The sequence below is a fragment of the Rhinolophus hipposideros genome, assembly GCF_964194185.1.
Source record: "Rhinolophus hipposideros genome assembly, chromosome: 6".
Lineage (NCBI taxonomy): Eukaryota > Metazoa > Chordata > Mammalia > Chiroptera > Rhinolophidae > Rhinolophus > Rhinolophus hipposideros.
This window is the reverse complement of record NC_138052.1, coordinates 24,373,700-24,390,496: the sequence shown is the minus strand read 5'-3', so window position 1 is coordinate 24,390,496 and position 16,797 is coordinate 24,373,700. Positions and strand designations below refer to the sequence as shown.

Sequence of the window (16,797 nt, the reverse complement as noted above, 5' to 3'; positions counted from 1 at the left end):
AAATACCATTTTAACGTTCTGTGTAGCCTGTAATTTCCAGTCTTCTATTCCTGGAAATTCAGGGTTAGATCTTACCTGAAATCCTTAATGGTATTGTATAGAATAAAGGCATCTTAAGAAAAGAAAGTCAAAGACACCAAACTCCCCTAATGCATCCCCTCCAGGTGCAGGAAATAGTCATTGTTCATAAATGTGTGTCTAGATGTGGCTGCCATTGTGTGGCTGTTATTATGTCATTCCCCAAGACATTCAGCCCAAGCTGAAGCCGCAGTGGACCACTGGCCATTTTCTCATCTCAGTGCTTCTGCCACATTCTTCCTTCTCTCTGTTATACCATCATCTACCCTCCCAGGAAAGGTTTTGTTAGTATTTTTGTTTGCTTACTTTGTTGCATCTGGTTTCCTAATCATTCAGGAAAATAAATTATTTTTAATTGTGAGAAAATTATAATTTTCAATAAATGTCATAAAGTTCTAGAGCCCTGATTCCTGATTTATAGCTCTTGTTGTGTGCTGAAAAGGTGGCCTAAAGCTCTGTGACACTCCAGTGTCCTGCTGTCATACCTCAAACAGAAGCTCATCAAATCTCCCAGGCAACCCAAGGGCTGGAGAGCACAGTGGGGCAGGGTCACCAGAGCGTATTGTTTCAAGTGAGTCCTGAGCATTTCTGAGGACTTCTACACTATGTCCTGCAGGCCACTGAGCCCCTTCTCTCCTATCACTGAAGGAATGATCTTAGATGTAATTTCCTCATTTTCAAGTATTAATAGTTCTTTTCATCTCTTAAGATCCAAATCAAAATACCCTTTCATTCTAGATTTCTAGAAAGACTTAAAAGAGTTTTCATCTGTGATCTCAGGTCACTTCATCTACAACCCCATTTTGTCTGGTCTCATGCAACTGTCATTTGTATCAATGTATTTCTCAATTGATATTAAGCAAGTTTAAATTGGAAATAGGGCTTTCTCTCATTTCATCCTTCCATAATACTACAGGGTGTCATCTTGTTACATAATAACATGTAAGCTGATTAAGATAGTTATGTGACATAATTTTATCCTAAAATCATATTACCGTGTTTCCCCCAAAATAAGATCTAACCGGAAAATAAGCCCTAGCATGATTTTTCAGGATGACATCCCCTGAACATAAGCCCTAATGCATCTTTTAGAGCAAAAATTAATATAAAACCCAGTCTTATTTTCGGGGAAACATGGTAGCTGATTCTCGTGGATTATGAGTATCAAAAATTGCATTTGCCTCCCTTAATCTGAAAAAAAAAAAAGAAAATTAAACTCTATTATAAAGTATGTGAAACCCATTTTGGTGGATCAATTCTGTTCAACCCGGTTGCCTTTTTCCTTGATTTAAAATGGAGTAAAGCCAAATATGAAAATTTATTTCATAGTTTTATATCTGTGCTACCTAGGTTTTGTTTTTGTTTTTTAAACAGAACATCTCCCTATTCAACAACGGAGTCAGCTTATTTCACTATTTTGTTAATGCAGTATTCATTTCTTAATAATAGACTTTTTTTTGGTAAGTCTTATTTATACCATCTTTACTCAAAAAATGGCAATTCCCATAAAATTGAATAGACCAAATCCCAAAATAACATTCTATCTAAGGCAAATACGCTATCTTAAACAAGGTGCCACAAAATAAGAGATATCCTAACATTATATTGGAATAGAATAGTTTTGAGCTATAAGTGCTTAGAGAACAAGTAAATGCATCTGCCTATAACTTTCAATGTCACTCTTTTGTTCAAAGAAGTAAATGATAGTATAAGCACCATGTAAGTATTTTATACAGACGAAGAGAGGAAACAAAGGATTTGAGGCTAATCAGTGATGGGAGATTGATTTAGTAGCACCAGGAACCAGCTGTTTTTCAGACAATTGCAATGGCTCTGATGTAATAGAACTATGATTTTTTTCAAAGATTTATAATAAACACTTGCAGTAGCAAAAATATGTTAATAAATTAAGACAAATAAAATCCTTTCCAATATACTTACTTGGAGGCAGATCCTGCACTTTAGGAATATAAAAATACTCCTTGAAGTGCCTCAGCTTATCTTCTTCATCCAGGCGGAGGGCAACCCTTTCATCTGTTGGGGAACATCTAAGTTCAGATGCCACGCGTTGCACTGTGTCAGCTGGTAACTCAAGGGGTAAAGGCTCCATTACAAGTTGTTTGCTAAAAATGAAAACAAAAATTAAAAATAATTAAGCCACCATAATTTTCCTGCAGAAAATTAGCCCTTTAGGTAAAACATATTTTGTTTTAACTTAGATTCCGATTTTCCCAATCTGAGAAATAATAAATTAACCAGAGAATCAAATTCCATGATTAAATGTTTTCTCATTTATAAAAGAAGAAAATAATAGTAACTTAGGGATGTTGTAGATACTAAATTAGATAATGGTGCTCTCAATAAATATTAGCTCTTTTGATTTTTCTTTTCTGGAAAATGAACCATAGAGTGACTTTCAAATATATATATATTAAATATATTATATATATATATATAAAAATATATGTATATTATATATATATATATATATAACTTCATCATTTTTTCCTCTCAATGCCTTACTAGAAGATAACAGTAAAGATGCTTTTTGAAAAGAATAGAAAAACAGTGCCCCACCTAGCTTATCCTTCTCCTTAAGGCACCTCCACTATCTCATTGTCAAGGATTCTTAGATCATAGTTTTAAAACTATGGATATATGTATAATAGAACATATAAGAAATAGAACATTAAGAAATTATTTACTGTGAATAAAAACAATATTGTTAAAAAAGGTAACTTTAAATAATGTTAATAATTTGGGGCATATGAAGACCAACGAGATCTACTTGCTGCTGGTAATGAGAAACTTATTTTATGACCATATATATGTAACCTTAGAACAAAACAAGACCATTTGGTGTTTCTTGAAACCACAATATATTCCATGTAATCATCATTTAACATTCCCCACCTTTTTTGGAAAGAAAATTTAATCTTTCTGAAGGAGATGAATGACAATGGAGATTTAAATACATATTTTTAAACTCCACCCAAGTTTTATACTTATTTATAATTCTCAAAGTTTTAGGTTTTTTGAAATTAAGAATAGTATTAGAGAAAAAAAAAATTCCTCTTGCTAGCTTGATTTACATATGTATACTTTTGCTGCCTTCTCTTCTACATTTCTCCATTCACTTACTCTTTCAATAAATATTTATTTAGCATCTACTATGTAGCACCATGCACTGGTGGAACAGCAGTATATAAGACAGTGCATAAGTAGTGACTCTTATGAAGTTTACTTTTCAGTAGCAGAACAAAAAAAATAAGTAAATTATGTAATTTCAGGTAATTCAAGAGCTATGAGGAAACAGAGCAGAGTAATGGAATAGAGAACGACCAAGGTATAGAATATATGATCATTTTTTAATCGTATTATGGAGAAGACCTGGACTTGAAGGAAGATAACAGCAAATGCAAAGGCCCTGAGGTAGAGATGGACTTGGCCTGTTTAACTAATGCACTAAGGGAAGTAGGAGGAGGGGAAAACTATGATGTAAGAAAAGCAGAGACAGAATTAGTCATGAAGAACTTTGAAGACCAGAAAGGAGTTTGAGTATTTTTCTAAATTTAATGGGAAATTATTAGAGAATCTCGAGTAGGAAAATGATGTGACATAATTTTACATTACATAACAGTCAGTTTTTCTGATATCTGTTGTGTTATGAGTTTTAAAAAAGTGGTACATTAAGGATATTTTAGTAGTTCAGGGGGAAATGATGGTAGATTAAATGTAGTGAGGGGAAAGGTAGAGAGGAGTGTCTGGATTTACAATATATTTTGGAGGAAAAAAAGATAATTTCTAGTGAAGATAGGAAAGGGGATGACTTTTAGCTTTGAGATCTGAGCAAATATGTTAAAAGAAGTGAAATAAGAAATACCTAGGGAAATAAACATTTTGAAGAGAAAATCAGAGTACTATTTAAAACATGTTAAGTTTCAGAGAAATATTGAACATCCTAGTAGAAATATCAAGCTGCTTATTGAATGTTTAAGTCTGTAGCTCAGGGGAATATTGGATTACAAAATAAATGTTTGATGTTTTTCAACTCATAGCTTAGAATGCAGGGGGACCAACTAAAACTACCATAGGTAAGTCTCTAGAATCACAATTAATGATCTTTCCTCTACACCCCACTTTCCTTCCTCTTACCCCAACACATCCAGTGTTAGGCAATAAACAATTACATGTCTGAGGGTTATAAAATGCCAGTAAAATAGACATCCTTCCTGTCCCCTGCACTTAAATTCTTCTGCTTATTTGACCTCTTCCTTTCTCAACTGCCAATGGTCTCCCCTAATGAGCCGTCCTTTATGTTTCCAAATAAGGATGCTGAGCTTCATCTAATGTTTTTAGCTTTGATACTGGTAATGGCTTCCAATTGCTACACTCCATGCTTTTGTACAAAAGTCAATGGTCTCAACATTGATTGTTCTTTCAATATCTGACCATACTAAATTATTTGTTTCCTTCATGAAATTGTCTCTGTGATTTTTCTCATGCCATTCCCATTGCCTAATGTGTGCTACATCCCCCTTTTACATATTCAGATCCTAGTCATCCTTCAAAACCTTACTTCAAATGTGACTTTTTTCATGAGTCCTCTCATGATGTCTCAGCTAAAAGTAGTCTTTCCTCCTCTGAACACCTGTTAACACTCATGAGCACACATCTTATAACAAGTATACTCACAATAAGTAGTACATTCTGCAGGTACTCTATATACATACATATATGAACGGGAAAGATCAAACACACTTGACATGCTGACAATTTGATTCTAAATGGGTCTCTACCTACGTTAGCTTTCTACTGCAGAAAATATCTACTGAATAGAGATGACTGTGACTCCACCACTTGGCATTATCGATTGCTTGGTCACCATTTATTAGACATCTCCCGGACACTTGACCCACTAATGACAATGGTTTTTTCAGTGATCTGTGAATGACTTGCTATGAAAGCTCTGACCACACAATGATGATGATATTTAGCTGAGCATATAATCAAATTATTTCAGGAATCTGAGCTGTTAGGTATAGTTATTCGTGCATTTAGCAACAGGAGCAAAAATTTTAAAGAATCATAGGAAGAAGAAATAAAATGAGAGAGTCTAGATGGAGTATTACCATGAGTGACTCATTTTTCAGAGTCAAACAGACCATTGATTGTTATAGCATGAAGTGATTCCAGCTGTAAGTAAGAATCACTGTTGCACAATAGGCGGAAATGGAATAACTATTGTTTTTGAAAGCATGACAGGGCAAGCCAATCTGGAGAGTCATTGAATCCTTCTATGCCACAAACTATGTGTAAGCCTGAGGGGCTGTCTGCTTGGCTCTTCGGAAAACCTCATGAGCTGTTTTTCTGCCTAACTGTCAGGTGTGTCTTCACTATAAACCCACTACTTACAGTAGCTTGACTGAGTTGCTGGTCTACCCCACTGAACTGTATTCTACTTGGGAGGCAGAATCTCATTAATTTATCTTTGTAGTCACCCCATTGCTGAATAGTTCCTTTTAGGTAGAGTGTTCTCCCAAAATGGCAGCTGGATAAGAATATACAAAATGGCTGGGTTAATTATTTGACATAACTAACGGACATGTTACTAGCGGGATAACTTCTCTCACTCCAAGTACATGAGTAATAAATAGAGGAATATTTCCAGTGAGACTCAGAATCAAGAAAACTTGCCTTGTATTTTGGATTTTCTTTGGCGAGTCAACAATTTGAGAGTTTGTTGGGGTTGACTCTAACTCTGAACTGGGTTACCTAAATAAATATACAGATTATTTTGCTACCATTATATCCAGGTAAAATTCAACTTTAATTATTTAAAAAAATAACTCATATTCATTTTTTCTTAGCCTCTTATGTAATCCTTGTAACATTCCTGAAGGATCAGAATAATTTTCCTCATTTCAGGACTAAACTCTTAAATAAAAAGAATACAAACAAAAACAGAAATAGAAGGATAATAAAGGTCAGTATTTGGGACTACACTTTGCCTTAGGAGCTAAGTCAGCTGTGTTTGTCTTTGACTTGGCATGTGAGTGACACGTGCAGAGCAGAATTCCTGATCTGAGACCTGAACCTCTCACTGTATTTTTATTTGCCTCTTATTTTATAATTTTTTTTTTTTTACATATTTCTTTGTCCCATTTTCTTTATCTCCCTTTATTTTCTGTTTCAGCCCTATACTCAATCTGCAATGTGTCACTGGCTATGAACCCATTTACTCTTTTTTTTTTCCTGCTTATCTCACCAGTATTCCACTTTTAAAATTTATTTATTTATTTTATTTTTTAAAATAAATTTTATTGAGGTAACAATTGTTCATAAAGTTTGTAGGTTTCAGGTTTACAATTCTGTAACGCAGCATCTATATATCACATCCTGTGTTCAGCACCCAGAGTCAGTTCTCCTTCCGTCACTATATATTTGATCCAAAGGAACAAAACAGACAAATGATGAAACAAAAACCCATTTTCTTTTTTTAATCAACCCTTCCCATTCAGCCTGGCTAGGCAAAGAAAGATTAAAGTGGCTGGTTCCACTTCTGGGCCTGCACAGCCCAAGTGTCACACCCTTACTGACACTGATAGTGAGGTATCTCTCAGCAGAATAGTCTTTCAGGACTACCACACTGCCTCTCACTCTCTCACCCCACACAGCCTCCAACAGAAGTAAATTCAATCCTCAGTGTCCATGATAGCACAGTGCTCTCCCTCACTTCAAGGAAACAACTTATGAACTCATAATAATTGCTGCTTAGTTCTGCATTCAATCCAACAGCTATGACAATTCATGCTTTGCAAGCCACACTTTATGTTTTATGTAGGTTTACCGTTTCCAAATCAATTGACGTGCTATTATTTTGAAATAAATTCAATCTAAGTTAAACAAAACTTTACACTTTATACCGGGGTTGCCAAAAAAATGTACACAAGTGGACACTTTGGTCAATGTTGCTCAAGCAGTAGTTCACCGTCATCAGAAGTATCTGGACGCTGATGGTAACCACTTTGAGCACCTCTTGTAATTGCAGAAGTCAAACGTGACTTGTATTCATCTTTTGTTATCGTATATATCGAATATTACAATTTTAATAGTTTTTTCTTTTTTTAAAATGTATATACATTTTTTGTCACTCTCTATAATTATATATTTAGTGATAATTTTATTAAGAAGGTGGACATATACACATATAGTCTTGGGCAGGTCACCTAAACTTTTGTGCTGCAATGTCATATAAAATTAAGTTAAATTCTACTCTCTTCAGAGGATCTTGATTAGGATCTAATGAAATCAATGAAATAAAGTCCTTTATAAATAGATAAAATATGTTCTCATAACATCTTTCAATTTAATACCTTTTGATAAAAATTGCTTTTGAAATTTTGTAAATTGTATTTTCACAATTTTATTTAGGCAGCTAAAACTTCATAGGTAAAATTTCTATAGTCATAAGAACTGATTATTTTTATGGAATCATGGAAATCAGGATCTTCTAGTAACCCCTGGGTCTAAGATTAAAAAGTTAAATAAATGACTGTGTACCAAGTGGCTAATCATTACACACAGTTGCAGGTTTCATGTCTGAAATGAGCAAATTAGACACATGAGTTTAAAGTTTAGAATCTGGTAAAGCAAATTATAAAGGAAGTGTGTAGCTTTTTACTGAGAAAAAGAGAAAGAAAATGTCATTTAATATATATATATATATACATAGAGGAACAGTTCTTTGAAACTATCATTGAGAAATGAGTGACATCACTTTATTACAACTGCACATTTCACATCTAGGATTATATTTATTACATACTGAGCCTCATGTTAATAAGATCAATGCATTTGTTCCAATGTATTATCTAAATAACACCCCACCCTCCTTAAAATAAAAGCAGGAAACAAAAAACACCTTCTTTTAACTATACAGAGAAAAGTATATCAGGTTTCCATTCTTAGGCAAATATTTTATAAAATGAAAGTGGAAGAAACCCTGCTTAAGAAATAGACATTTTCAGTTCTCTAAATATTTAAAATGACTAATAGCAACCATGACAGACTAGTGTTACCAGAAAGCAAAGGACTTAAACCTTATTTAATGATCTGAATTTTGATCTAATTTTATCATTTAAACTCAAGTAACTACAGAATTCATTTTAATTAATCAAAAGTCTTCATCATTTAGCAGATGATTTCAGTGTATCGATTTTCACTACATTAATAAAGTTTCCTTCATTTAACACAACATTTTATGAATTATAAATGATCCCTGAACGTAGTCTTAACAGAAATTTTTAAAGGAGGTTGTACCACTTTTGTGAGTATAATTTAAAGCAAAAAAAAAAAAAAAAAGAAAAAGAAAAAAAAGAAGACAAAACTAGTGAAAGAAGCCTCTAAAGCATTGTGATAAGGATACTAAGAGAATATCCCTTTGGAAAACTTACTGAATATATATTTCTGTTCAGAGAGTATATCAGTGTCTCAGCGCTTACCAGCTACAATTCTGATAGGGTTCGCAGCTCCCAGTCGTGTTTAAAAAGAAAAACCAACCTCTCAGGAGTTCCTTGCCAATTTATAGGACAGAACTCAGAGTAACAACTTCAAGGCACTTCTGCTCAGACTCCACCCTGTGGGGGAATTTGTGAGCTAACTTTAGTTCCTCCCACCGTACCTAAGGTCATTGTAAATTTGTCACAAACAAATAAGCGCTGCTTTTGCTTTCTGTTTCAAACAGTAGGGACTCCCTAAAGAGCTCTGCTCTTTAGACTCCAGTAAACACATCTTTGTCCTCCAACTAGGTAGATCTCTGTGCTTGTGAACAATATCCTATAATAATCCTGTAAAGTAGGGTGTCCTCCTGTGTGTGAACTGAACAAACGAGTTTGTCCAGGAGCTAAATTCCAAAATTTGCATTCCTTCCTTGCTTTGCGTTCTGGAGTAGACTAAGGACAGGAGAAAAGTTCTTAGGGAAACTTGGATTTTTGAGGCAGTATCCCACTGTCTAATGTATTGCTGAGTTTCCAGTCTGAAGGCAGAGTTTGACATTTAACAGATGAACATTTTAGTTAAAGGTTTAAAATAGTCTTTCAGTTCTAGACTATACTTAGTGTCCAATAGGTGTGTTTTAAAAACACCTAGATCATAAATCTAGACAGTTAACAAGACTATCAAAGAAGAAAGATTTAGAGTTTGCAGATCAAGTGGAAAGTAGCCTTGGAAACTTCATAAATGCAAATTAATTTTTTAAGCCTGTGGGTTATCTACTGTTCTACCTCCATTATCTCCTTCTGCTTATTTCTAAGTGTGGGTCTTTTGGTGAATACCCTTTTAGATATAATAAAATCAAGAGCAAAGAGTTTCAGAATTAAAATCAAAGATAGAAACTAGGTCTGAATTACTGAATCACTTTTGTATACCTGTGCCTTGTTGAGCTCCCACAACACTTCAGATTAAGCATTATTTGATTTAATCATCTCCTACCATGTGTTCCATGTATAACCTTGGACAATTCATTTAATGTGTGCTGAGGCTCAGTATCACATCTTTCAAATGAAGACATAAAAATAACTTTCCTCAAAAGATATATATATCTTCCCATCTCTAAGAGAAGAGGATAAAATAGATACTGTCACGAGCAACTGCTAGCCTCACAGTCCGTGCTGCAGTCTCTTCCTGCAAGTCAGGGGAACTAACCCCTGAGAGGCTCTCGACCCCCAGGATCTACCCCACACTGACTGAGGCCTCCATGGTAGCCATTGGCACAAGCAAAGAACAGAGCATGCAAGATCTTAGATGCCTTCCAATATTTCTTTACTCAAAATCAATCATCAACACACCAAACAGTGAAGCATTAACCATCACTACATTAAACAGGAAAGCACACAGAGTAATACAATAATTGAGTAAAACAGAGTAACAAACTAGTCCCAAAGTCAGAGTCCTGGTGGACGGAGGAAGAATGGCTGGTCCCAGAGGTCGGTTTGGTCTGAGTGGAGCAGAGCATAGTGGAGGGTTCTTGGAGCAGAGTGGCAGCGTGGTCACCTTTCAGTCAAGATCGGTCCTCTGAGCTGCAAAAGTCCTCAGTTCTTATGCAGTTCTGAGTGTCTTCCTGATGTCACCTTATCAGGGAAGCCAGTCGATGACCCTGATGTCCTCATATCTTTAGTAGAAGACCTTCAGAGTGTAGCTGGTTACACCCAATTACCAGGACAACAGACAAAGGGGCAGCTCCCTTTTAAGTTCTCTGCTCATGCCCAAAATGGAATTACTCTTGCTCATTCAATATGGAGTCACTCTTGCTACTCAAAACTCATTTTAACAGTTTCCAGGGGGACTCTACACAGATGCAATTACTTGAATACAAGTAATTGAACCTTGAAAATATATCATTTTGTCAATCCTATCTTTATAGTAATGCTGGAGTCAGTAGAGCTGCCTTGTTTTGTTAAGTTGGAAGTTTAAAACTTTAAATTTAATCAGGTTGTGGGGATAGAGCCAGGAGTGAATTTTCCAGGCTCTCAGCCGCATGTGAAAAGGTGCTGGCTCAGGTAGTAAATGGCCATCAACTGATTGGATGACCATCAACTGTGGCTAGTTAGCTGTCAGCTGTAACCAGTGAGCCATTGGCCACTAATATAACTGCCATGGCTACGCTAGCAGAAAGTGGGGGCTAGCAAGAAGATGGTGGCTGAGCTAGCAAGAGGGGATTGCAGTTAGCACAGCAGATTTCAGCTAGCAAGTGAGGTTGGTTGGCAGAGAGAAGTGGATAGCAGGTTGCGGATAGTGTGGCTCCTGCTTCCTGTGTCTCCAACCCAGCCGCCAGCAAAACTATAGTCATATGACTCCCCAATCTATGGCTCTGTGGGTGTTCCTTTTTGGCCTCACCATATCCTGTGTTCTTATGTGGGGAGCGGGACCAGAGACCCCACATGACACCCTGCATGACACAGGGTATCTCAAAATTTATACTTTTTTTTTTCTGTTTTGTATATTCCTTGTGCTGTTAGAACTTTGGAAGATTTGCCAAGTTTGAATATCAAGGAAATGAGCCTGAGGGTGGAGTCTGTGTCATTGATGGTAGGAGAATCACTGTTTTAATTACTGACCATGGTTATAGATATAGAAATAGAGATAGAGATTGACATATCAGGTTCTTGCTTTCACACTGTTTCTTCTGAAATCTTTTGATAATAGTGTTAAAAACCATTCCATCAAAATATTATCATAGAAACTATTATTCAACATAGTCGCTTTTAAAGAAATTGTTTGGAGGTCTAAGCTATATTCCCATTTGTTATATTTTGTAAATCTTTTTTTTTAATTTATTGCCTTTCTTCATTTAAAAAATAAGTATTAACCATATTCTTTGCACTAGGAGGAGAGCCAAATATCATGGATATAATGGTGAGCAAAATCTTTATAATATTAAAACAAGTCCTTCAAAATACAAAGGAACTGTGTGATAGCAAGTCATAGGGGAAGCGGTGAAAGCGAGATTCTCTGAAGAGCCGACCGTACAGGGAAAAGAAAGAACAGACCAAGCTTCCATTCCTTTTTTTTTTTGGCAAGAGAAAGAAGAAATATTCCAAGGATAAATATTTGTACTAATTTACACTTGGCTGTTAATTCCCACGTACGTCATCTTACTTACATGCCACAAGTAGGTGAGTGTCAGAGACTGATTTTATCCTCCTCAAAACCTTGACCATGAATGCAGCTATATAAATATCTCTAGAATTAGTTAATATATTTTTAAAAAAGATTCAGTTCCTTTCATCAAAATTAATGATTGGCGTTATAAGAGAAGTTTTGTTCTCTCACAGGGTAGTTCTTAAACTGGGAACTTTATTCATATTCTTCAGGGCTTGTTCACCATGGCTAGACCAGTTTCTGGTATATAGTAGACGTCAGTGAACACTTGTTGTATTATTAACCAAATTAAATTTATTGTAAAGTAAAATGTTTCTGTAAGAATCCAAGACTACAGATCCAACTGTAACACACTGTTGCTGAATGTGCGATAAATAAAAAAGTGGGTAAGGAGATTGAAAACTAAAAATGGTGGTGGCCAAGTCAGGTCCCACTAATAAAAATATTTTGTAGAAGTGAAAGAAAATTACAACTTTGGGGTCCAGTGGGGAAGGATGGAAACACAGCTGCATTCTCAAACTTGGGTGCAGAATATACACCCTAAAATATGACTGTATAAATTTAATACTTTCCATCCAAAATATGCTGCTTTGGTATATCAATTATTTTAAGCATTAGGCACTTGAAAAACAGCAAATGCAGGGAGAGGATTTCTCTAAACTCCCCTTATCTGCCTCGAGACAGATCCTCCAGAAGGAATTCAGGTGTGATAAGTCCTCTACCTGGGAGTTTCATCAACCAGGGAAAATTGACTCTTCTCACAGAAAAGACTGAAAGTGGACAGTACAAACAGACAACTTTGTCACAAACTCTATGCTTCCCATTTATTCTTTTTTTTTAATTAATTAATTAATTTATTAGTTTCAGGTGTACAAAACAAGGTAATACTTAGACGTTCATCATTTATATCCCTCATACTGTGAACCCCCCTCCCCCCATCCACTATCCCTCCGACCTGACACTGAACCATCACATTATATATATATAAAATTATAGTTGGCATTCATTAATGTTTAGCTTCTGGTGTACAATGCCATGATCAGGTATCCACAGTATCCCTGAGGTGGTCTCCCAAATAGGACGCATGTCCATCGGATACCCAACAAAATCTTTACAACATTATAGAATACCTTCCCCAAATTAATTTTCAAAAAAACCCTGAGGCCATCTTGTGGTTACCAGCTGCTTCCAAATCCCTTCACCTTTCCCCTTATCCCCAACCCCCTCCCACACACTGGATTAAGAAGCTGTGGTACATTTATACAATGGAGTATTACGCAGCCATAAAGAAGAAAGAAATCTTATCATTTGCAGCAACATGGATGGATCTAGAGAACATTATGTTAAGTGAAATAAGTCAGAAAGAGAAAGACAAGTACCATATGATCTCACTTATATATGGAATCTAAAGAAAAGACTATGTGAATGAACTAATCAGAGACAGTTTTGGGGACGCAGAGAAAAAACCCATTTATTCTTTAAGGGTTCATTTTTCTTTCCTAAAAATCATTTACTCTCCCCTAACAGGTTTTCATCCCCCTGCCCCTTTCCCTATTCAGATAGGATTAAAACATGAATTCTAAGCTACCTCAATGAGTTATTCATTTTTCCTGAGTATCTCCCATATATACAAGACAGACGTATACATGTTAATAAATTGTGTTCATTAAATAATTTATCTCTTCCTAATCTGTCTTTTATTACACGGATCCTAGCTAAAAACTCAGAAGGTTGGAGAGAAAATTATGTTTCCACCCTTGTAGTATATAGGAAATTTCACATTAATATTTTAAATTAAACAAAAACTTTTTAGGAGCTCACTTCTCATTTTTGTAGAGGGAATTTTTATCTGAGTCATTACTGGGACTCTTCTTTCTTTTTCAAGTGAGTGATGAAAATTTCCCAGATGTTTTACCACACCAAAATACTCTGGGTCCAGCCTGTTAGCTTTCTTCACTCTCTGTTCCCTTCTTCCTCTCTCTTTTCCCCACCCCACCACCCTACACACTCAAGCAGTCTTTGCCCTTCCTCTTGGAGTTAACCAATATAACATAACATGAGCTTTCCCAAAACCCAGGTCAGTGCTATCTCATCAAGCATTTTTCTATTCTGAAGACAAGGAATGCAGAATCTTCTATATATGAGTAGGGAAAAATATAAAGAACAGAACACACACACACACACACACACACACACCCTAAACATTCTCTTTCCTCTGCTATTTTCCTGTTGCTTTCCTTTCCTCCTCTATACTCCACTTTCCTCCCTTCATTCTCTTCTGCCCTCTCTACTCCCCTAACCTTCCATTCCTTCCCCTGTCCCTCATTATTCTCTCCCTTCCCCTTCTCTTCTCCTCTTCTCTCTCCATTTCCTCCTTCCTTTGACTTCCCCCCAACTATGCCCCCTCTCTTTTTCTATTTTCTTCTTCTTCTCCTCTCCCCTCCTCTCCCTTCTCCTCTACTCTCTTCCCCTCTTCTTTTCTTCCTTTTCCCTCTTCCTTACTTCTATAGCAGAGAAAGCAAAGCATATTAGTGTGCCAATCAATCACTAGGTTATATTTAGTATTTAGATAATCTGTCCTCTCCTCCCTTTAAGGTCCACATTTTAACTATGAGAAAAATCCCCATAATGGGCAGAAACTTTCCTTTCCTTTACATGTAGTATTTTCTGTGTTTTTTTTCCGTTGTTTTTTTTTGAAGAAAAGCAAATTCTCATTATAAGCAAAAGGTAATTTGCCAGTTTTTAATTAAAATTCATTTTAAAACTAAAATTCCAATAACCCACTCACTTTTTCTTACATCAGAATTTCTCTGTCACTGATAAATTTACAGAGTTGTTTAAGATAATTGATATGTTGCCCTCTAGCCGGGGACATTTCATAGTTCTCTATTATGTGGAATTGCATGTCAATTTTCTCACGTCTGATTGTTTACATGAAGATTGGAATTAACAAAATAATCTATTTTTCATCTGTTTTTAAATAGTAAGTGGATAAAGGAATCAGAGCTGAGCTACAAAGAGTTTTCAAAATAATTTTGAAACAAACAGATGCTATTTCAATGAGTCATCCCATCTGAATATATAGAACTTTGATTAATCAGTAAATGACCATTAAGGACTGTAAAACTCCTCCTGTACAGCAAGGGTTTGCTTTCAAATAAACCATTTTGTATTCATGGTTGTTGCTTTTACTGTTTATCTAATAACACAGATTTTCTCAAAGTAATTCTATTACTGCTATCATCCTTTTGGTAACTAGAGGTCCCTGAGGTTCCTGTAAAACACAAAACAAAGAGTAACTTGAGTCATATTGACACTATTGACTTCATGACATTGTTGACATTGTGATGACACTTTGCAAAATGGGAAGAAGTCATGCACAATTTCCATTGGAATGCAAAGCTTTTATACACTAGTACTTTTTTCACAGTACAAAAGCCAATACAAGTGCTCTCCTTTACCATAACAACTCATATCTCATTAAAACAATTCTTTAAAATATTAAAAATGGCTATCAAGAGAGGAAGTAAAGTGAATTTGTTTCAAGGTGTTTCTTCAAGATCTTCTGGTATTTGACTTTTTTCCTGTGATTGACTGATAGAGTGGTTTCTAGCACCACTAATAAATGGTATTAAAGTCCTACTCTGCATGTGTCCAGTATCTGGAGCAATTATGCCCATTCATATTCATTTGTGACCTCCCACAGCTATAATACACATCTACTAAAATATAACAAATTACTAAATTTTCTTAATTTCTGCTACAGACAAGAGGAATGAGTTTACAAGCCTAGAATCCAAAGAATGTTAGAGAAAATCCCCAACAGCCAAAGGGAAATGCTTCTAAGGAGCTTTTCTTTAGATAACGAACATACATTGTGTTAGAGATGAGTAAGAGCTAGTGAGAAGTGGAAAAGGACATCCATAAAGTTGGAATTTTAACTTGTATTTATATATATGAGAATTGTATAGTACTCTACAGAATTATTTTTATAATCCGAAGGGAAAAGATCATTGTTTAACAAAATTTACATTTTCAAAATTGACTGAATTAGAGAAACACCTGAAAACAATTCCTGTGGAAGACATTGAAAATGTATTTAAAAGGTTAACATATAGAAGAGTATATCACGTTTGAATAGGTTTGCACAGCTAATGTTGAGTTTTAGCTCAACTTTAAAGAATAGGGGATTCCTATATTATTCAAACTACTCCAGGCTACAGAAAAAGATGAGCTCTCCCATCCAGTCCATTTTCTGAAATTATCCTAATCTTAATTCCCATACTTTGTAAGAATAAGAGTTTAAGCTACAAAGTGCTGTTTCAATTTAAAAAAAATGATAAGGAATTATGTCACTTACCAATTTTCATTAGAATCATTAATTTCTATTCAGGATATATTAATTCTGTTTAAAATGAGTTATAGGTATTTCCCATTACAGTGCATTAGCATATTTTGTTCTGTTTTACATGGCTTTGGAAGTTTTCCTTTTTATTTATTTTTTAATTTTTAATTTTCTTATATAGACTTTATTTTTAGAGCAGTTTTAGGTTCACAGTTGGTAAATAACTTGATTAATTTCTACTTGGTTCTTATCTTGATTTTCTCTAAAACTTGGGTGAAAAAAAGCATTCATTATCATTTCTAAAACCACAGTATCATAAAATTTGATAAATTTGATTTTGCAAAAATAATTTTTTAAATATCTCTTTACATTGCAACAAACAAACAAATAATAAGATGATTGTTACTCCCATACAAATTTCCCCACTCTCACTTTTACTGGCTCCTAATATCACTCAGTAATCCATTTTGTCCTAACTTACTGACTCAATATTGTCATCTCTAGAACATACATGTAAAATATCTATTCTCATGAGCCTTCATTTGAGGAAGACTTCATAAATCAGGGTCAGGAGCTTCCGGTCAGGATTGTGGAGTAGGTGAATGCTGTGCCTACTTCCTGTCAAAACCACATCAAAATTACAACTAAATTACAGAACAACAATCATTGAGAATCATGTGAAGTCTACTTGAACTATAACTAAGGATATATAG

The 16,797-nt window shown here is 35.1% G+C and overlaps 1 protein-coding gene across 4 annotated transcripts in view; it reads right to left on the bottom strand.

The window, feature by feature from the left end:
- Positions 1 to 8,714, bottom strand: part of KYNU (kynureninase) — a 99,245-nt gene extending 90,531 nt beyond the window's left edge. The window contains exons 1-2 of one of the 4 annotated variants that reach the window (XR_013993587.1): positions 8,535 to 8,714; positions 2,020 to 2,201 (exon numbers count right to left, since the gene is read on the bottom strand). Coding sequence is in view for 2 of the 4 variants with exons in the window: in XM_081052845.1 (XP_080908971.1) it covers positions 2,020 to 2,188 (169 nt within the window). In the remaining 2 variants the exon portion in view is untranslated. The remainder of the gene's footprint in view (positions 1 to 2,019; positions 2,202 to 8,534) is intronic. The other 3 variants (XR_013993588.1, XM_081052845.1, XM_081052844.1) reach the window with 3 other exon arrangements.
- Between the last annotated feature and the right edge of the window lie 8,083 nt (positions 8,715 to 16,797).